This window comes from Paracoccidioides lutzii (genome assembly GCF_000150705.2).
Source record: "Paracoccidioides lutzii Pb01 unplaced genomic scaffold supercont2.29, whole genome shotgun sequence".
Classification (NCBI taxonomy): domain Eukaryota; kingdom Fungi; phylum Ascomycota; class Eurotiomycetes; order Onygenales; family Ajellomycetaceae; genus Paracoccidioides; species Paracoccidioides lutzii.
Genome location: NW_015440975.1, coordinates 149,427 through 170,662, shown reverse-complemented (window position 1 = coordinate 170,662; position 21,236 = coordinate 149,427). Strand labels below are relative to the sequence as shown.

The 21,236-nt window shown below is 47.5% G+C and overlaps 8 protein-coding genes across 8 annotated transcripts; 2 read left to right on the top strand and 6 right to left on the bottom strand.

Moving 5' to 3' along the window:
* Window positions 1-313: 313 nt before the first annotated feature.
* Window positions 314-3,202, top strand: PAAG_08068 (hypothetical protein; the record flags this gene model as incomplete). The annotated part of the gene is made up of 9 exons (XM_015846413.1): window positions 314-395; window positions 570-640; window positions 705-794; window positions 906-1,174; window positions 1,343-1,682; window positions 1,850-1,996; window positions 2,339-2,592; window positions 2,673-3,006; window positions 3,107-3,202. The coding sequence occupies 9 exons, from the start codon at window positions 314-316 to the stop codon at window positions 3,200-3,202; spliced, it is 1,683 nt and encodes a 560-aa protein (XP_015700848.1).
* Window positions 3,203-5,591: 2,389 nt separating this feature from the next.
* PAAG_12500 (hypothetical protein) lies at window positions 5,592-5,804 on the bottom strand (the record flags this gene model as incomplete). Its single annotated transcript, XM_015847979.1, has 1 exon — window positions 5,592-5,804. The coding sequence occupies one exon, from the start codon at window positions 5,802-5,804 to the stop codon at window positions 5,592-5,594; it is 213 nt and encodes a 70-aa protein (XP_015702411.1).
* Window positions 5,805-5,826: 22 nt separating this feature from the next.
* On the bottom strand, window positions 5,827-6,138 carry PAAG_12499 (hypothetical protein; the record flags this gene model as incomplete). Its single annotated transcript, XM_015847978.1, has 1 exon — window positions 5,827-6,138. The coding sequence occupies one exon, from the start codon at window positions 6,136-6,138 to the stop codon at window positions 5,827-5,829; it is 312 nt and encodes a 103-aa protein (XP_015702410.1).
* A 63-nt stretch (window positions 6,139-6,201) lies between these two features.
* Window positions 6,202-7,721, bottom strand: PAAG_12498 (hypothetical protein; the record flags this gene model as incomplete). Its single annotated transcript, XM_002789954.2, has 4 exons — window positions 6,202-6,694; window positions 6,772-7,196; window positions 7,243-7,413; window positions 7,452-7,721. 4 exons carry the CDS (start codon window positions 7,719-7,721, stop codon window positions 6,202-6,204), a joined length of 1,359 nt encoding a protein of 452 aa, XP_002790000.2.
* A 4,090-nt stretch (window positions 7,722-11,811) lies between these two features.
* PAAG_08065 (aspartate-semialdehyde dehydrogenase) lies at window positions 11,812-13,093 on the bottom strand (the record flags this gene model as incomplete). The annotated part of the gene is made up of 4 exons (XM_015846412.1): window positions 11,812-11,844; window positions 11,923-12,398; window positions 12,464-13,015; window positions 13,066-13,093. 4 exons carry the CDS (start codon window positions 13,091-13,093, stop codon window positions 11,812-11,814), a joined length of 1,089 nt encoding a protein of 362 aa, XP_015700847.1.
* A 437-nt stretch (window positions 13,094-13,530) lies between these two features.
* PAAG_08064 (hypothetical protein) lies at window positions 13,531-15,358 on the top strand (the record flags this gene model as incomplete). Its single annotated transcript, XM_015846411.1, has 3 exons — window positions 13,531-13,635; window positions 13,708-14,145; window positions 14,225-15,358. 3 exons carry the CDS (start codon window positions 13,531-13,533, stop codon window positions 15,356-15,358), a joined length of 1,677 nt encoding a protein of 558 aa, XP_015700846.1.
* A 1,070-nt stretch (window positions 15,359-16,428) lies between these two features.
* On the bottom strand, window positions 16,429-19,797 carry PAAG_12497 (hypothetical protein; the record flags this gene model as incomplete). The annotated part of the gene is made up of 8 exons (XM_015847977.1): window positions 16,429-17,598; window positions 17,672-17,770; window positions 17,825-18,082; window positions 18,187-18,645; window positions 18,747-19,064; window positions 19,167-19,295; window positions 19,457-19,524; window positions 19,689-19,797. The coding sequence occupies 8 exons, from the start codon at window positions 19,795-19,797 to the stop codon at window positions 16,429-16,431; spliced, it is 2,610 nt and encodes an 869-aa protein (XP_015702409.1).
* A 683-nt stretch (window positions 19,798-20,480) lies between these two features.
* PAAG_08062 (hypothetical protein) lies at window positions 20,481-21,004 on the bottom strand (the record flags this gene model as incomplete). Its single annotated transcript, XM_002789949.2, has 3 exons — window positions 20,481-20,558; window positions 20,703-20,817; window positions 20,973-21,004. The coding sequence occupies 3 exons, from the start codon at window positions 21,002-21,004 to the stop codon at window positions 20,481-20,483; spliced, it is 225 nt and encodes a 74-aa protein (XP_002789995.1).
* Between the last annotated feature and the right edge of the window lie 232 nt (window positions 21,005-21,236).

Here is a 21,236-nt window from a genome sequence, read left to right as displayed (position 1 = left end):
CCCCGAGCGAGCCAGAGGCCACACTTCCTTTCGTGCCAGGTCACTCAAAATGGATCCTTTCCCATCTGCCAGTCACTATCTTCCCTACATGGGAGATAGGCGGCCTTCTGCTCTTCTGGTTTCACTCCAGATTCATCCGCGAGTATCATCAATGAATGATTCCAGCTTGACATTGTCCCCATCGGCTATTTTCTGTATACATTTCACAGCATCACTTTTCCTCTCCTCTCTTGTTCTGCCTTTCATCCTCATCCATTCACACTCTGATCTCTCCAGCGTTGTCAGCGGGGCTCCTTTTTGCCTGACTCATAGCATGCCTCCTTCCCCTGAGGCTGAGAGCAGCGAGTTCTCCAACAACGAGTTGGAATACGCTGATGATATGTTTTCAGACCACAGTATGACAATACTGACAGGACCGAGGAGACTGACAGTCAGGAGAGTGAGGATAGTGATTACAGTGATGAGGAGATCTCAGAAGATGACAAGCTTCCTTCTCTTGAATATTACATAAGGTTGAGATAATTTTGGTAGTGTTGCTTGAATAAATTGACGGTTGATAACATGGATAGAGTTTGAGACCACTGGCACTGATGAGTGTGATCTCAAGCATGCCCCAAAACATCCCGCTAACTGTGGAGGTGTGAGTACATGAGAAGGAATGTGCTCGATGTCTACTGGTCTCTCTCAATCCAATCCCTTAAAAGGGTTCCTCAGCTGGGCTTGCGACCAGTGTCATGGCAAAGGGGGAAGAAGGTGGCCGGGGATCCAAGCCGTCAGCTCTAAGCAAGACACGGGTGACAGAATCAATCCTCTGATCATGGCTCAAGCACAGAATGTAATGTGGCTCCTTCCCTGGTATCGGATACTCTCCTTTTTGGTATCTCCGTCTAAACTATTTGTGGCAGGTGATCGAGCTCGTCGCTGATGAGAAGAAGCTCAACCACGAGAAGAGGCCCGGGGAGCCCATGTACGTTGACGACCTGGCGGAGTACCTCCACGTGCTTCTGGCAATGAACGGGATGGAGTTCTTGGTCAGTTGGCTGCGTGGTGAGCTGATCCTCTTCTGTCAGGTCACGGGTATCACGGGTAGTCAACCAGATGCTTTGACCCAGCTTCAGTATCATGGTATGGAGCTCACGCTGGTCCGGGACCCCCATTTCAGTGTACCTCCTCTGTGAGTTGGGCTGACCGCCCACTTCACCAAGACCTTCCTGGGCATGTAGGATGTGTACGATTCCCCCATGCTCCGTGGCTGTTTGTTTCTTCATGAGCCGACTAGCTCCTCGTCCAGGAACACTTTTTGAATTCCGGAGATCATCTACTACCCAACTCTGGTGCTCAGTCCACATGCCTTCCTCCTGGGGCTGCTGTTTCACATCCAGGCATTCAAGTCACAAGGCATCAAACACCCTGAGGATCTCTACAGCCTGCGTGTTCTGAATGGGCTCAATCAGCAAAAGCTCTCACTGCATGATGATCTGACAGATCAGTTCATCTTCTGCTCAACTGTCCATGAAAGAGATACCATCTGCATTACACATGAGATCCGGTTGACCACAGCTTCAGTGCAGACTCAAATGAAAAAGAGTGGCGAGATCATAGGCTTCCAGCAGGTTACAAAGCTGTATGTTCTCTGTGATGCAGTGGTGAAGGGTTTCAACAAGAGCCGCGAGTGTCTAACTGTCCTTCCCTCCCGATCCCTTTTCAAGAGTGAGCATGCTTGTTGATGTTGGCATTGTCAAACAGAGGATGTGAGTGATTCTCTCCAGAACCTGATGCTCCAGCACGCCAGTATTGATACATTTCTCAAACACGATCTGGACTGAAACATCACCACTGATGTCCTCAGCATCTACCATGGCCGCAAACTGCAGAAGGTGCTGATGAGGGTGGTGTGCTTGATGAGCTGGTCCATCAACTTCTGCTGACCCTGGAAGCTGACGCCGGAGCAGTCGAGATTGGTAAACCACCAGGCGCGCATTCTGAAGACTTCCGGGTCAGTCAAATGCATGAAGAAGCGCCGTGACGCTACTGCACGCTTGCTCCACAGTCGTATGGGACAGAAGTACCGGCGAAAGACTGAGAAAGACTGACAATGGGAAGACAAATATAGGGGCCGGGTTGAGAAGCACGAGAGGCGGGATGAGAGATATCATAAGGCCGTTCGCCGGCTCCGCAGCGAGAAGCAACGCGCGAGGATCGAGCTCAGGCATGAGATTCTAGAGCAATACTGACAGGAACATCTAGTGATCAACAGCTAGCGGCAGCTCTCCGGAAAGGTCGTCCATGAGGATGTGAGAGGTAAGCTGGGATATTCTGAGTACATGAGCCTGAATAGATGATCATAATCGATGCGGCCCTAATGCTGCCATTAAAGACCCCAGAGGCGGAACTGCAACGACGGATCACCGCCCTTCACACCGTCAGTGCATACTGCGGTGCTGAAGAGGGGCCGCTCTGCCGTCGACGTGGTTATGGCTCCAAGCCCAGGCCGACCACCGTGGAGCTAACGGCCGTTAAGGCGGGAGTGATGGACCAGCCATTATCGACCGCGCTCCTTGAGTCGTCCGTTCAAGAGGTCCGGACGGAACGGTGACCCAAAATTTGCTTTCTTTGTTTGCAGAACACCAAACTCTTGCTGGAAGACTGAGTCTATTCATTCCAGGAACCAGGGGATCTGACCAAACACTTCCAGAGGCGGCATGTGAAGAAGTTTCGGCTGATGGATTGCAAAATCTGCAATGTGGGGCTAAAAACCCTGAAAGATATCTTCTGCTCCTTGAGGAGTGTGCGCACGGAACCATTACCCATTCGCCCAAGTACAGGATGCTCGCACAATCCGCGACACGAGTCGGCACCAGTGAACCCAGCGCCCCGGGTGGCTGTCTGCCACCGGGCTCACAGCCATCTTGGTTTTCGCCTGGCAACGAGGGCAAGAGGGGGGTTTCATGTGTGCCTGAAAGCCCCCACTCATCTTACGGATCATTTACAATTCCTCCTGTCCTCGTCTGCCTTTGCGTTTCCCTTTTGCAATTTTGTAACCAGATGAACTATTGTGGCTTCGGAACAAGCGGTTATATATTATCCCTTTACCCCATCTTCACAGCAATACCTGCTAGTCGACATTTGTATGCAACTACTCATTATTATCTCGATTTCCCCAAGATCCTTTGGCCCTCGAGATGAGGCTGTGAAGGCATAGACCGGCGTTTTGTAAGTGACATTGCTACATGGGCTGAGCAACAGGAGGAAATTTCGAACTGAGAGAGCATTTCATGAGAACTGAAGCATATATTTATTTGACTGGCTCATAATTCTGTGATTTATATAGTCTTGACTATTATTCATCATCCCCCGTTCTTAGTGATGGATAGGCCCTGCTCATATGATATTATTGATAAGTCACAAACAATTTAATGCAACAGATTAATCATCTGGTGTCTTGCATTCTGTAGATATATGCATAGTGCAAACCACTGTAAACAAAAGTCCTTGGGGTAGCGTCAGAAGATTCAGACCAAAAACAACCTAAGGGAGAAAAAGGGGTTGCAGGGTTAATAGTATATCCCTCCATATAACTACTGCAAGGATTTCCCCTATATTGTCATCTTCTTCGATGGGAGGAACACGGCAGTCAGTTGACATCATCTTCCAGTTCTTTAATCAGAAGAATGCTAGCTTTCTGGGTTAGATTGGCAATGCTAACTAGCACAGCATACTGAAGAAGCATCTGGTTCATCCCTCATTGAGGGCGTTGAGAGCTCAGAGGAGAATGACCTGCACAAGGGGGGGGGCATAACCCAGTAAGGTCCATGTCTTGAACATCAAGGACTCTTGGGAGAACCGTGAGATTCCTGCTTTGAGGTGTTTCTCCTGCAAATTCAATTCTCCTGCAATTCAACTCTAACCCTTGCAATTCATTTCGGCACTCCATTTCTCCTGCAACTTATTTAACTCTCCTACCCCCGTCCCAGCACTAAGATCTTCACAACCACATGGTAAGGTCCTAGGCTAGATCATATGGCCTAGTCCACTGTTCCTGTATGGACCTGGGATATTTACTTTTCTATTCAGCCGTGTTGGCCCATAATCATGTTCGAACGAAGAGACCAAATCGACTAGGCTTGACTTTAAAAGATAACATCTACAGTTTCTAAAAACCGTACTCTACGGAGTCTACCACATTGTTCTCAAACGTGGTCTATGGTAAGAACTTGTGTACCGGAGTAAGAGTGCCCGTTCTAGCAACTTGGAGCGACTGGGGACAAATTTGACGGATAGAATAAAAGCTTCCGTGCAACAACGAAAGTAGTAAAGAAAGTAGTGATTCAGTAAAGAAAGAGAAAGATAAAAGATAAAAGATCAAAAGTGCAGAAGGACGGTAATTCAAAAATTCAAAAATAAAAATCAACTCCAAAATTTCTTGAATCAACAGAGTGACTGAAATAGATGCTGAACAACTCAGGCATCTGCCTCCGTTTACACTCAATATGGAACTGCCACAGCTGACACTTGAAAACAATCCACTGCAAAGGCCAGACGAACTTTTTCCCTGTCCAAGCTGTATATTAAATGCCGGAGTCTGAAAGTCACACCAGAGTCGAAAACGATTACACGCCAAGCCAATGTTTAGGAGAAGATGTCGACAGAGACAATGTCTCTTTCATAGCACTGTGGAATACACTGATCAGAAATGAGGCACAAGTTCATATTCGCCTTGATGTGCTAACATATTGCAGAGGAAGCACTAGTTCTTATTAAAAATTCATAAGGGATTAACAGATTTGCCATGGAAGCATCTTCTATCCAAATTAGGAATACGTACACCTTGTATTTGCTCGCTTCGCTCTGCAAATAAGGGGCAGCCGAGCCGCATTTGCTATTGACCAAAATTAAAAGTAAAGAAAAGAAAGAAAAAAGAAAGAAAGTCAAAAAAAAAAAAGTTGTTTCAGGCTGTACTCGTGGCAGAATTGCGACAGATGTCATTTTAGCTATAGTGCTTTTTCATACATCAAGTGTTCTCACATGCCACCACACTGCATTTAAATGATGTACTTATGCACTTTGCCAATGTATTGTCCACCATGACTTTCAGGTGATTTGAGGTTTTATGATGAAACTGTGCTCAAACCACTATTGTCTTGGGTTGTAAAATGGTTTAGTCATTTGTACAGTGTGATGATGAAGCAGAAAAGGAACTATGAGAAACAAACTGATATAAATCAAACAGTACACATTAAGCAGGCTAACTAACATAAACAGTACTTATTCATCATAACAGAGCAGTCATTAAACATATATATTCAGCTTCAATCAGAGTTATCGCATCATCATACGCCTTAATAATAGGATCATATAGCACTTTTGGGTCTTGTGGGTGTTCCAATAATAATTCCTTCCTTGCCATAAGGAAACACTATGTCTCGTATGGTCCTGCAGAGGTGTTTGACACACTCCAATTCCAGTGGGAACTCCTGCAGAAGGTATTCCAATCCATCAGCTTACATGTCACTTCGCTTAATTCTTACAATTTTCATATAAACTCCAATATTCCATTCTTTCAGCAAACTATCTTGCGACAAGACCTATCTCTATCTCTGTCTCTGTAACTTATCTAGTTTTTCCCAGCTGCGATGGGCACACTGCCAGATAAGCACATAGAAGAAAGACTCAAGATCATGCCGGTAGGTATGGTCAACATTAAGAAGCACTTCAATTGCCATGAACTTCTTTGTGTCAGTCTGATAGTGTGCACTGCTTTGCTCACTTTCAACTTCTTTGGCAAGATCCAGATCAATTAGCATGCCAGAGTGACCACCTGTCTTTTCAGGATTGGTTATTATTATATTGTTCTCTGGAATATCCTGATGAAGAATGTTTCCATCCAGGTAAAAGAGACTGATGCGCCTTTATTGCATCACGAAGTGCCATGAGTAGCTCCAAGGGTGATTTGTACTTGTAGATTGGCTGGCCAGCAGGTGATATCACCAGACAGCGGAGAACACGATTGTCATAGAGTTCCTTGCCATTCCTGTCAAAGAGACTTGGCTTGTGCACTGACTGAATGGAGAAAGCAAGTTCATTCTTCTGCTGAGAGGTCCTCGATGATTGATTGATGAAATGTGATTGTTTGGACATTTGCATCTCCTTGTCTGAATATCTGCATTTCCTGGAAGATGATTTTTGATGAATATTCAAGTATCAGGACCCAGCAGATGGCTGAGATGGATGAAATGAGGAGGTTGTACTGAGGAATGCACTTTTGAAGTCATGGCGCTTGTTGTCGAAGGTCAGGCCGCAGCGCATGTCAGCTATGCTGGTGATGGTACTGTGTCCAATAATCCTGGCAATCCCTTGGACATTTTTTTGAGCTGCTAGCTTGAGGAGTTCCACCCCTGGGTGCCACTTATCTGATACCCATGAGAGCTTGGCTACACCCTCCACTTCTCCATCATCTGTGAGAAAACATGTGGTCCCACGGCACACAATGGCATGCTGAAAGGAAAGCATTTTTCTCAGCTGCAGTATCATTTCCTCTGAGGATTCAGGCTCTTTGATGATTATTGATTTGCTGCCATCTTCATTCCTAGCAATAAAGGTGTCCAGTCCCAGCTCCTCATCACTCATCATGGTGTAGCCCACAAACACCTGAAGGAATTGTCTTGGGTCTGTGTTGACATCAATGATGCCTGAGCTGTAGGGGCCTGAGCGGTCAAACACCCACATCTCCATCTTTGGTCCCGCAGACGGTGAATGCGTGCGTGGACAAACCGCCGGGTGGGTTGGGTGGCAAAGACATCACGCACATAGCAGCTTATCTGCAGCAATGTATCTTTGGTCCTGATCTCCTTCTCTGATATTTTCAGCTCACCAATCACCAGGATGTCTCTCCAGTCATGTTTGCCTTGTGAGAGGCTTGTGCTTCTAGCTCTCAGAAGGAGGTCAGCTCGTTGTTCTGTCTTTGAATCAGTAAGATCTGCTTTGCTCACTGTGGTGTAGTAGATGCTGTGTGATTCTGAGAGAAGGTCCCCTTGAAGATGAAGCCACCAGGCAAGGACATCACTCTGCATAGGAGGATCAGGAAACTGGGCCCAGTTCTCATCACTGTCTGGGGTTAGCATGCGTTGACAGATGGCATCTGCTTTGTCACTCCAGACTTTTCCCTCAAAGTACTTGTTGAAGAAGCCCTTGACATCCTGAAATGTGCAGTCACATTATCTCCCCAAAGATTCTCATATTCACCAACTCGCGTGTCTGCTCGGAGTCTCTCTGTGATGATGAGATGAATTGTTGGACTGGCGTGCCATAAAAGGTAGGGGGGACGCTTGCCAGTGGAGTTGATTGTGGGATGGTAGCTGTGAGATCAAGGACAGCCTTGCAGATATCAACATCTGATGCGTTTTGGATGACAAGCTGCACCAACGGTCGAAAGTGGTTGTAGTTGAAATCACATCACCCTTGCGAATGCGTCCAAAGATATCTACAAGCTCAGAAACCACGTCATGATTACTTATTTCTGATTGAAGGCCAAGAGTTATCTCTTGCCTCAGAAAAAAAGCAAGAAGTTTTGATATTGCCTTTTGGCAGATTTCATTCTGAGGATCAGCTGAGACATCATACGTTTGCTCTGCCTCCCGAAGTGGGCCTTGCAGCTGATTTAGCGAGTCATTAAAGGGATGCTTTGCGATGATATCGTAATCATGAGGCGAAAGGTTGGCCATATGCGATGTTATGGCACATGCAGCAATAGATGTGGGACGGGGGAAGCAAGGGAGTGAATTGCAAAGTTCGTTGAACTATGGTGCCAGGATATCTCAACAGCTAATGTTGTATCAAACTGAGCTGTATATTCCTTGCATCGATTTTCCAACTGCTAGTAAAATCGGTGGTGGTGGTGGTGGTGGTGGTGTAAACACCTGAAAGAGAATGTGCGATGCTGACTAAGCGACTAGGTGAGTACAGGGATCATTGTGACGGCGCTATTGACCATGGCAGCGTTGGCAAGCCGCGCCTAGCAAAAGGCATAGCAACCACCCCACAAACCACCCCGCAAACAACTACCCGGTAAACACAATAAAATACCCCACAGAAACTGCCTAGCAACGGCGTAGCAACCGCTAGTGGAAAAGGGGTATAGATATAAGAGGATCCCTTCCCCAGGCCTCTCTGTTCTATAGATCATCTGAGTATTTTAATGAGATAATTTATCTAGTTGACAATTGAACATCTGTTTATCTGCATTGTCACGGCTGCAATCTAGGCGCAGGTGAAACAGGTGTTTGATTGCCAGCTAGGTAAGCTATCTTGACAGAATACTAAGACGGTTCCCAAAAGAAGGGTTCGGGGAAGGCTCTCTTTATATACCCCTTTCCTTAGCGCAGTTGCTAGGTCGTTGCTAGGCGGTTCCCGTGTTTACGGGGTATTTGTTTACGGGGTAATTGTGGGGTTGGTTGCTATGCCGTTGCTAGGCAGTTGCAATTATTACCCTTTTCAGCCCAGTGGCCTTAACGCTGTCGAGTAGTCTGGACGGAGCCCGTTCTATGCCGTCACAGGCAGCTGCGACGAGAATAACTAAACTGAGGATTAGAATGTGGAATGAAACAAGCAGCCGAATATATAAGAGGTGGTTGGGGATCGGAGCGGATCAACCTTAATCCATATACAGGCGGCTGCGCCGTATAAGACGCATTTTATCTCATATGAAAAAACTCTTGTCAGTTTTGATTTTCTTTCAGTCTCACTGGGTACCTCCCCACACCGCCCTCACCAAAGTTTGCCTAGGCACGGCAGAAAAGATACCTGTGGAAATAGAGCACGTGGCCTAAGGTCCCTGCACCTTAAACCTCCGTAGACTACGGGATCAAGGTTGGAACTGTCATGGCTCAATCTCGAGTCAAGATGATAACAAGACAAAAGCTTCGATTCATCTATCTAACTAGGCAGCTGCGACGGAGAATACTAAACTGGGGATTAGAATGAGGAATGAATGGTGGTGGTTGGGAAACGGAGCGGATCAACCTTTCGGAGCAGAGCGGAGCGGATCAACCTTAATTCATACCACGCCATTACGAACGCCACAAAGAAAGGAACAGAAGATACCAGCGACACACCCCAAGCAGCTGCGCCGTAACAGCAATTCATTCTCAAATATATCAGATTCACTGAAGATGTATACAAATCTCTATCTAAATCATCTCATATCTTCTGATCACTTAGATTTTTCCTTCACGTGAGGACACTTGATGTGAATGAACTAAGGGTCAAAAAGAAGCATGTAAGAGCCACTCACTATAACTAATATCATCATAAGAGAGTAGAAGAATAGGCGCTGGGAGCGCTGAGAAGAAAAGAGGACAGTGATAAGTGAAAACATAGATGTAGGATTGAATAGTAGCTAATCACCGAATCTCTTGAAAGAAATTCAGAGGATTCAAGAGTGCGACAATTAAGGTTTTACCCCCGGAAATAGCGGTGTGAAGTTCATCTAGTACGAGAAGTCTTGGCATCACACTTCAAGATCTAGGACATAAAACTCATCTGCTCTCATAGCTAGTTGCCAGCCTCCTCATTCAGCTTCCCATCAAACCACCCACGCGACGGCACCGTTGGCTCCCCGTCTCGGTGTCATCTTCTTAACAGTATCAGATTTTCTGTTAATCAAACAAAACTATTAGTCTTCTCTTCTTTCATTTTTATTTTTTTAACATCAGATAAGAGTATGAACTTACCGCGTAAACCCAGCATGTGTGTGTTTCAATTATACCAAGATTACAGAAGATATAATCTAATCTATGGTACTGCATTTCATGGAAATGTCAGATTAGATATTTTCATTCTTAAACATTGTAGACTTTCAATCAAGCACAGTGAAGAGAAAATGTAATATTACTTACAAGAGCCTTCTGCCAACAGTCATATGTTTGCTGACATTCCCAAGTATTCTGGCACTAAAGATACTACGTTAGCTATATTTTCAAAGGGTATGTGATAAAAGGAGTGGGACAATGTCAATAATGTACACTCAAAGTAGAAGCGCATTTTTGCCATAATCCAGGGGGCAACGCAAAGATCATCACAGGAGCTAGCCAGAAGAATGCAGACACTAGAAGTGGGAGTTTCATTTTTGTGTGTGAAGCGGCTTCTGAAGCTTTATGTCAAGTGGGAATGGCAATTAAGTGAATAATCACTTGTTCTTCAACTCTGCTCCGCTAGTTCATAATATGTGTTGCGGATTTCACCCAGCTTTTATAGTCATTGGTTATTCATTTTCACACCCAAGCCTACTATATGCTTACGTCTGGTAAAACTATTATGAGATCCAATATTCTAACATAAGCTTGACTAACAATTGCCGAGTTCAAAGGAAATGGAGGCAAATTCATAAAACATTACCCAGTTTGTAACGTTTGGTAGATATTGAGGGATAATCCCTCATAGTTCTGGCAGAATGGGTTCGTCGGCCGAAAGACTTTTTGAGATTTATAAGCGACTCTCCCGCCACAAAGGCCGGGGAACGGGTTTGAAAACGGCAGGAGAATAAGCCGAGGGAACAACTCGGGCAATATACATCTCCCTTGCCGGCATTGCCGCCCATAACGTGACGAGACAAAACATAATGACACAATGGCAAGCTTGATTGATTGCACCAGGTTGCTAACTAGTTACAAGAAACAACTAACTTATATAAAGAAAAATAAGACACTTGATGGAAAGGGTCCGACACCCCCACTCATCGTGGGAGGGAAGCACTCAATATTATGCTACCATAGATTTTTGCAGCTATTTATAAAAACAAGATGCATCTTTTTTCTCACCCTTCTTGTATGTTTTTTCTACTATATGACGGAAAATAAATCACGTGCCGGGAGGGTCTGACGTATTCATGGTTGTTGGAAGCAATTTCATGAATTCAATCAATCCTATGATAAAGGAAAACTCTGATTGTCCTAACGATATTCCAAGTATACGTGGTGCTTGACTTTATATAATTCTGATTTGTTGTACATTAGCAGCTTAGTCAAAAAGCAATGATAGTTCACAGCTACCAACTTTCAAATCCTACGAAAAATTAGTTAATTGGAAATATCTTGCTTCTCATTCGACACAGTTTGCAACACGATGCGGAGCCACGAATGTCTAACTCTCGATACCCTGATAGCAGCTATGTTGGCAGGTCAATTGGAAGACGAGATGTAACGGATTGGACAAAGACGACAAGAGGGATAAAAAAATAAAATAAAGGAACTCATCTTACGGCCACCGTGCAGCCGACGTCCGGCCGAATGGACAATACCCTTGACTTGCATGAGCACGCGGCTCAGTGGAGAGGTATTTACGGCTGTTAAGTTGTTTGAATACTGAACTGTAACCACATGTCGAAGGGGCTCATTCTCTCACCATGGTATCATTATTCCAAGAAGAAGGCAGTATACCACTAGGGCTTGATAGTAAGCTGTAGGTTTTTCAGATGTGTTATTTCTACCCAAAAAATTTCGGGTGCAGCTGGCTTGTGGGCCATTTTTGAGGTAATTTTCAATCCAGATTCAGACGGCAGAGTGAAAAAGCGTAGTTTCAGTTATCGGTGGCCACTAATTGGCATATACGAGTTCAAGCATCTGGGAGGGATAGAGGTTCGTTGATGACCTGATTCCCGCGGAAACCCACAAGGTAATTGTGGGAGGACAGATGTTGGTCAGTCAGAGGAAAGAACGAACTTAAAGAATACGGGGAAGTTCTTCTATATTTCCAGGTCTTTTCAGAGTAAAACTGCAGCCAGATCTTAGACTAATAGAAACCTGCCGGGAGAGTAGACTACACGTAACCCTTCAGAATCGCACTCTCCGCCTAGAATTGGTGCATGGAAATGTTAGCATTTATTTAAGTGCTCTAATAATAGGATTAGAATAAGGTTACAAAACTCACGTTTAGAATACTACTACCTGACGCCCCCAAAATCGTATTATGACTAAGAGCAACAAATTGAATATCAAAGACCCCACTGTCATCCTCTCTAATCCTCCCCACGCTGCACGCGTACCCCCGTTCAGTGTCTCTGTCAAGGCGAGGCTGCGGCCGATCCACATCATCCAGAACATGAATAGCGTGTTTTGGAGCGGAAGGGCACCCTATTTTTTGAACCTCTGATGTATACTCTCTCAATGCATCACGTACCTGGCTCGCAGTTGGTGAGGGTCGGTTCACGAACCGCAACGATGCACACACGGTATGGCCATCGAGCACTGGGACACGGTTACACGCAACGGAAATTTGAAGGGGTTTTTGGTCGTTGAATCCAGCGAGATCCGACTTCAAATCGCCTAGAATTTTGCGCGCTTCAGAGGAGATCTTGCCTTCCTCGCCTGGTATGTAGGGAACGATGTTATCAAAGATGTCCATGCCTGTAACGATCAGTTAGGCGTGTGATGTAGTAGCAGGATGGGACACACTTGGTGGTAGCGCTTACTGCTGACGCCAGGATAGCCCGCTCCCGAGACAGCCTGCATAGTCACCATGCTCACCGACTCAATTGGCCCAAACTTCAGAATAAGTGCCTTTGCTGGAATAACCAAGCCGACAACTGCACAATTTGAATTGCACACAATCATCCCCTTACCAAGCCCGTAATGTTTTCTTAGTGCCGGAATCACCTCAATATGCCCCGCATTAACTAGAGGCACCACCAACGGCACCACAGGATCCAACCGATAATTTTTCGCATTAGAAAAGACCGCAAAATTCGCCTTGAGGAATGCCATCTCAATCTCGCCAGCGGCATCAGGATCTAGCCCGGAAAAAATGATGTCACAGTCTGAGAATTCAGAGGGGGCGCAGCAGCGGACGGTCAGGTCTGCAACATTGGCAGGCATGGGCGACGATTGCTTCCATCTCACAGCGTCACGATATCTTTTACCTGCAGATCTGTCTGAAGCACCTACCGCTACTAGTTCCAGAAGCGGATGGTCTGCAAGAAGGAGAATGAACCGCGTCCCTACTGCGCCGGTGGCTCCTAGGACGCCTGGGAAATGTCAGTAAGTAATTATCAGGGGACTCACAGAATGGCCGTACCGCATCGCTTTTTCGTAGTCGTCGACATTGTTGTGCCTCTGTTTGGCTGTCAATGTCGATGTCAATGTCAATATAATTAATTATCCACTCCAAGGTGCGCATTTGTGACTTGGACGGCTGCTGAATAATAACGAACAAGCTTTTCTCAACCTGGCCATTGGCTGAGGCTTGACAATTAGTCATCTCGGGATGTTATCCCGAATCATTTCCCGAGCAGCCGACCAATATCACAAACTCTAAATCAACCTCATAAAAAAGATGAAACAGAAAGTAAACAAAAATCTTAGATTTTTTTTTTTTGAATCTAACAGCAATGATCTGTTGATTTCGGGCTCTTTCACCTCAGCACCTCTCAATGCATTACAGTATAAGAGATTGCGCATAGCCTGGATATACGGGCGCATTGCGACCACAATAACTGCCAACTCTCCTATTACAACGGTGGCTTGAGGCAAGAAGGAAATCATGGGAGGCTTCCGATTACATCTGCCTGACGAGCTGGTCATGACGCTGTCAAGTCAATGGCCGTGTAGGGAGCTCCAGATTTGCCAACTTGCTGGTCTATTAAGTGTTCGTCTCTATCCCACTATGCTCAAGCCGTAGTTTCCCAGCTAACAACGACGGTGCATCTTTGCGAAATAGCCCACGCTTCCTTCTCCGCCAGCCATAATTGTTCACGGTCCTCAGAACTCTGGCAAATCGAGTGTTTTGGCTGCGCTTCTGGCTGCCTATAATGAGCCTCACACAGAGGATACAGCTCCTAATAGTCATCTCCCATGCGCTGTTGTGAAGTGCGCCGAGTGTATTACATCGCGACATCTTTTGGGAAAAATTGTGGCTACTGTAGTATCGAGCACGTCTACTTCAGTTTCGTTTCCGGATGAGCACGCTCGGCGGGCTTGGATGGAACACACACTTTCCAAAGCCAAGTGTGATCATATAAGTCTGCTACCAGGCGTGCTCAAGGATGTTTTGGATAGTGCTGAATGTGGGAAATTTGTACTGGTGATGGATGGTGTGGACAATTTAAGGGAGGGCGGTCAGGTGCTTCTGGCTGCTCTGGGCAGGTTGGGGGAACTGGTATGTATGAGCAATATAGGTCTCTTTATAACTTGACTCCCCTGGTGATGGAGAACATATTCTGATTGCTATGTTTCAGGTCCCATCGATATGTGTCGTATTCGTCATGAATGCCTCTCCCCGACCACTCTTGTTACAGGTTGCCGGGGTGCCTCATGTCCATTTTCCGCCGTATTCGCGGAACGAAGCCATTGCGATAGTTTCTGGCTCACAGCCACCTGAACTGCCTGACCTACCTCCGGAAACAGCCATGAAACTGTACCCTCCTTTCTTATCAACAGTTTACGATTCACTCATCGGGCCGACAGCTAGCACAATCCCCGTTTTCCGATCCGCCTGTGAAAAGCTGTGGCCCCGATTCGTTTCTCCCATAACTAATAAGGAAAGGCCACCGGGATTAAACCCACGGGCACAGTGGGATTTTTCCAGACTACTTGTTCGGAATCGAGCTTTATTCCAACAGCAGGGTGAAGACGTGCTGGTCCATCACATTATTTCTGACAATCCACTGTCCGTAACAACCAACTCAGCAACATCGACATCAACCACACCATTTTCCATCCCGAAATCATCTTCATCTCCAACCCCCGCACTCCCCTACCTTCCCACGTTAGTCCTCACATCAGCCTTTTTGGCAGCGCACATCCCTCCCCGCCTCGACACAATCTTCTTCTCAAAATTCTCCTCATCCTCCCTTTCCGCCCGAAACAAGCGCGCCCACCACCGGAGACGCCTAAAAGTCCTCTCCCAATCCGAATCCCACAACCAAAACCCCGACACCACCGAACCATGTACCTCTTCAAAATCAACAGGCAAGAGGCAAAAATCGCGACATACAAAAATCACAAAATCGGCACTCTCATCAGCACTCGCATCCTCATCCTCCTCTGCTGCAAGCTTCATCAATCCACGCCCTTTTCCCCTCGAACGCCTTCTCGCCATCTACCGTGCCATCGACCCGAACCCACCCACCCCACCCTCCACCACCAAACCCATCGCGGACATGATATATCCGGAACTAGCCACACTGCAGCGTTTGCGACTGCTTGTCCCTGCCTCTTCGGGAAGTGGTGTCGACGGCACGGAGAAGTGGTGTCTCAATGCGAGTGTGGCTGTTAGCTCGAGCTTTGCGGGGCCGAATGAGTGGATTGCGGAGATGGCGAGGGGGATTGGGGTTGAGGTTGGAGAGTATTTGGCCGGAGGGTTAGATTGAGTGGAGACGAGGATGGGGCGAAGGTGCGGTTTTGGGTTTACATTTGTGCAATCAATTTACATACATGGGAACTGGCGCATTTGATTAGAATATCTTGTTGCGGCCCGTCAACCAAGGGGTCGGAAAATTGTTACAGAGATTGCGGGACTACAGGGGCGGTTGGTATTGGTATTTGCATTGTTAGCGGATAAGCGGGAGGGAATATTCTGCTGTAGTTTCTCTAGAGTTCGGATTGCGAGAAGCATGAATACGGAATAGAATTGGATCATCCGATCCGCTCGGGGAATGACACTCGGAGTACGAAATAGTAATTTACACATATCATTTTGGATCTTCAAATGGCTATACCTCATCACTGCTGGCAAGGCTAGAAACGGACAACATCGTGGGACCGGCTCGTCAAGTAGCCGCTTGGGTTAGGTTTGCTGGCCAAGTAGTAAATATCCATTTACTTTGGTTGTCTCGACCGGTTATTTCCCCGTTTCGGGATGGAATAGTGATAGAATGGCGAAATCGAACTGCAGATGTTGCGAACTACGAGAACGACTATCTAGTGGAAAATAGGTTCTGTGATGAAGGGTCGGACAAAGGGCGAGGAGTAGGTGCAAAAACCGACGTCAGAAGGTTTGAATGATTACGAAAGTTTTAAGTTACTGTTTCAATTTTCCCTTGTATGTATTACTCTCAAGAAAAAGAAAATTGCCAACATCAATGGTGTTATCATCGGGATCAACAGCAACTTTAAGAGTCTTCCATTCTTTACCCTTCTTATCCAGTCATCCCCCTTATTCAACCGAGTCCTTGGATATCTTTCCAAATGTCTAAGGTGTTATCATCTAAATACCTAAATACACCCTATAGGAGCTGACATTAAGTCCAATTACCGTCTTTCTATGGAGATGTAGGCTCATTGCAAAGTGAATGCATACACATATGCAAACTTATATTCATCCACTCATGCACAGGTAAACAATAGCAAATCCATTTCAATCAACAGCATTGCTTCCAAATCACCAACCATTGCGTACGAAACCAGCAACAAACCACACAACCCTAACCCCTATTCACCTCTATCCACCCCCACTCCTAACAGGCAACACCTCCGTAACCCGAGGCACAGCCCACCAATCATGCCAACGGCCCTTCGACCCCACCGGCGGAATCTCCACAGCCAAGTTGAGCTTGGGCCGTCGTTCACGTTCTCCGTCACCAATGCCACTCCCGCCACTACCACTCCCATCACCGCCGGTCCCTGACCCCGCCGCATTCATAGCCCTCTTCACAACCTCAATAGCAATACTAGCCCCAATACACGCGCGCAGCGAATCCTTCATATCCGCCATCCAATCGTCCTCCAGACTCTTAGGTCGCTCGGACACTCCTGCCTTTTCACTGCCTCCCGCCCCCTTCCCACCCACACCATTCTTACCTCCCCCCTCCCAGCCCAAAACCGCTCCACCCCCCAGACACTTCTCAACACCCTTCTTCGCCTCCGCCACGGCCCTCAGCCCCCTCTCCAGCACATCCTCATCCGCATCCCCCGCCAGCGCCGCCTCCTGCTCGAACATCTCGTACGGCACCAGTTCGGGCAGCGAGATGGGCAAGAAGGGCTTCATACGCAGTTCGTAGCGGAGACGGGGGGACGAGAAGGTTTTTGTGGATGGCCGGCGTGGGGATGGGGATGGGGGTGGCGATGTAGAGGAGGAGGAGGAGGAGGTAGTGGCGGAGGCGAGATGGATGGATGGGAGGAGACTGTGGCGGTGTAGGAGGACGTAGAGGGAGTGCAGGGCTACGGCGAAGGCGTCTATGGCGATGAGTTCAGTGGTTAGGCGGTCGAGGAGGGCGAGGGTGCGGGTGTAGGCTTTGTTGTGTTTTGGTGTTACTGTTCCTGTTGCGGTTGCGGTTGCGGTTGCGGTGTCTGGTTTGTTGGTTTCGGTTGCTGTCGTTGAGGCTGTCGCTGTGGACGCTCTCCTGCGCGCCGCGTGCACGCAGGAACGAATCCTGTCCAGGTGGGCGAGGTGTGTCGCGCAGAGGTGAGAGAGGTACCAGTACATCCCCGGCATTTCTTCGGGGGAGTAGATGGATAGTTCGAAGCCGAGTTGGAGGATGAAGCGCATCTGGCGGAGTTTTTCGTGGTACGCCCAGCTGCTTAGTGGGTAGGCGTAGGTGGGCTCCGTGCCGTGGAGGATGATGGATGGTTCGCAGGATAAGGTGCGGAGGTGGACGTCGAAATCTTCGGCCTGGAGAAAGGGTTGATGGGTGAGAAAATTGCTGTTGGGTTGTTCAACTTGGCTAAATTCAGATTGAACATACCTCTGCCTGCAGAGCGTCCCAGTCGACAATGGCGTGGCAGAGTGTGCGGCGGACTCGACACCTGTTCAAACAGGCGGTACGGTAAACATCGACGAACAGCTGAATTTCATTAGCAAGACTCGGCTATATAATAGAAAATATATATATCCCTACCTGTGCAGCCCGTTTAACAAAGTTATCCACGTGCTTAGCGATCTGAAACCTGGAATCCGACGGGACCTCAACCTCCTCATTCTCCGGATCCAAAAGTCGACTGTCCGGCAAAACAATCTCGGCAAGCGCATCGAAGAAGAAATCCTTCACAGCCACCGAGCCTAGGATCTTCATCTTATTGACAAGAAGCGACTGAACAAGGGATCTAACATAGACACACGGCTGCGGCTTGCGCGACTGCATTGCCCATACTAATGTCTATTTCAAAAACGCGACGTGTCACCCATGGATGTTCCGCACGGGGTTATAAAGGGGATTTCAACGAAGATCGCTAGGAAGTGTTAAGTAAGTGTCTAACATACCTGCAAATTATACGGCCCTTTATACTCCGAAATCTGCAGCGCATCAACTGCATCCCGACAAAACCTCTTCATATGCGCCATCGCATCTGCCAGACGAATCTCGACCATGGGCCTAGGGGGCACAGTACTAGCCAAACGACGCTGGATCTTCAAGCTAAACGCCTCCGGAACAGGTCGACCGACCACCACCGACTTCTCAAGGAGCGAAAGCTGCGCCAGGCTCTTGAGAAAGTGTTGAGAGGTGCGCATTTTGACGGGCGTGTTATCCATGTCTAAGGCGCGGAGTAGCTCAGCGCGGAATATAAGACGGGCAGTCAGTGCTTCACGGACTGTGTCATCGATAGTTCCCTTCTGAGTCTCTAGCCAGTTTAGGGCGTCGGTGAGGACGGCTTGGATGCGTGACGAGTCGACGTCGGCGAGAAAACTGCGGTTATAGAGTTGAGTGACGAAGTCTTCATCCTAGACATCGCCAAAAGTCATTATGCTGTTAAATGGACTACCACCATGCAAACATGGATAGCACCCCACAAAGATTCAATGCTTATTGTAATGCAACTCACCTCGTGGTAATACTCCGAGCTCACTTTGGAGATTACCCGATCGCACGCCTTGATGAGGGCAAGACAATACGCCCTCAAAATAAGACCAACCAGCCCATCCCATCTTTCCTTCTTCGAACCTGCCGCACAATCCTCACCCTCACCCTCACCCTCACCCTCACCCTCCCCCTCCCCATCCCCACCTTTACCAGTCCCATGACCATCCACCCGGTCAAATCTCGCCTCATCCAGCGTCTGCGGAACAGGCCAAAGTAACCTATCGAGATAGATGGACGTAAACAGCGTCTGCGAGAGCGGATGGCCCATATGCCACGCAACCTATATATAAAAGGTCCGAAAGGTTAACACGCCGAATCCATCCGACAGTAGCAGATAATATCCACCAAAACTAGAAAAATATAAGTTTATAGTATACTATACCTCTTGACACAACAACTGATCCATAATTCCCACAACTTCCTCCGGCAACAGATCACTAAGAACATCATAGTCGTCATCCAGCGTTTCCCCAGGCGCTAGGTATCCGCTATCCATCTTCTCGTCCATGATCTGTATTGCATTTTTGGGCCCGTCAGCCTAGATAGCCCATCTTTTTACCCCGCATGTATACCGTAACTACCGAGCTCAATGCATGTTATGCCGCAACACGACATAAAAAACGATAGGCGATGGGTAATTAGATATCTGAATGTAATATCTAATGTACGCACCTCCAGCGCCCCCACTGCCTCAAACAGCGTGAATTGCTCATCCTTGACGAGTTGGCCGATATTTAGAACTAGAAAAGTGCACGAGGGCCGGGGCGTGGTATGTTTGTTAGCGCGGTTCTTTTAAGGCTCATGGGACCAAAAGGGCCATGAGAGATGCAAGAGATGGTGCAAATGCAAAAGAAGGGAAATTCAGTTTAACTGCTCAACTGTGAAGTAGGGTAGGAATACGCACCAGAGCTAGCTTTCGTGAAGGCGGCTGTGATATCCTGTGCGTTGGTGTTGCCGGAAACGAGGCGCGGGGCGGGGGGAGGGGCAGCCGGAGCGGTGGTTGTTGGGCTCATGGTTGCTTGGGAGGGTATTGGGGTGTATGTGTGCTGGAAGGATGGCCAATTATGCCATGATTGTATGGAGGAGGAAGATAAGGAGAGTGGGATATATTATATAGGTGAATATGTGTGAATTTCTTGGAGGTGTAGAGCAGTAAGGTGTATCGTACTCTAGTTAAGGCGGTTGTGGTGTGTTGTGGGCGGTGAGGTTGTTTGGGCAATTATTGAGTTGCGTAAATAAGCTGAGCCGGTGACATTGGGCAGGCAAATATCCCAACTCCACCATCGATACCTGCTGGGCATGGGTTTGAGAAAGAAATGGATAGATCGGATATTTAATAGTTATCGCAATTGATGTTCTCCCATCTAAGCAAATGCGCTCTTCTATCTCCCATTCCGTATCTACGAACCTCCGACATTTCTCACACCGGCAACGAAGCACGTCGCACTTCAACAGCCCATTTACCAACCACTATGCACAAAACAAAGTGTAACAGAAAGATTGATTGATTGATCGATCGGTCGATCGATCAGTGTACTATACATGTACAAAAGAGAAAAAGGTAGATGTGTGTTGCATATCTATATCAACAATCCCTTTCTCCATTCTACTTCAATATCTATCCCCGCCACCAGCAGCACCCACCATCCGGACAATTATAACCGTATATATCCGTACAATATCAGAGAGCCGCAGTCTATTTCGACGCCACCGCAGCCTCTGTGTCCGCCTGCTGAGCCGCAGCAAGACTCTTCACATCGCCCTGTTTGCCATTCTACACCCGTCACACAAACCGCAAAACCGTTGTTAGTCAATGCCTCTCTAATCACTCATTCCCATTCCCATATCCATTGCGTATGCCCAAACCAGCACCGATCCCCTTATATATATATATATATATATATGCAAACAAACTCACCTGCCACTTGGCGAACTTCAAATCCATCTCCCCGCGTCTCTCGGCCTGGAGGCGGGGTTCTTCCTTCAGCGATCGGCGGACGGTCCGCGCGGCGATGGCTAAGTAGCGGTTGTATCTGTATAAAGATATTTCCCATTACGGGGAGGGGGTATGTGAGCCACATATGCAGTTATGTATGTATGGACGGATAATGTTCGTATTGGGAAGAGAGGGGAGCCAGGGCAGTCCGGGAATGGTTGGTTCTAAGCGGACGGGGGGTTTTCAACATACGTGAGACCGGCAGCTTTCCACGAGAACGCCATGGCTGTATGAGTGGGTATATGTGGAATGTGGAGGAGGGGAGGAGGAGGAGGAGGAGTTGGCCTGAGAGGACTGGATGGTGGTGCAGGTTTGTCTGTTCTGGACGGGGCAGACAATGAAAGAAAACTGCGATTGAGTGAGGAGCTCGGCGGCCTGGTTTGGGAATAGCGTTCCACGTGATGCTCGTGCTGTATCAGTGATGAGTCAGCAGAACTTCGGCGGGACCATCCAACA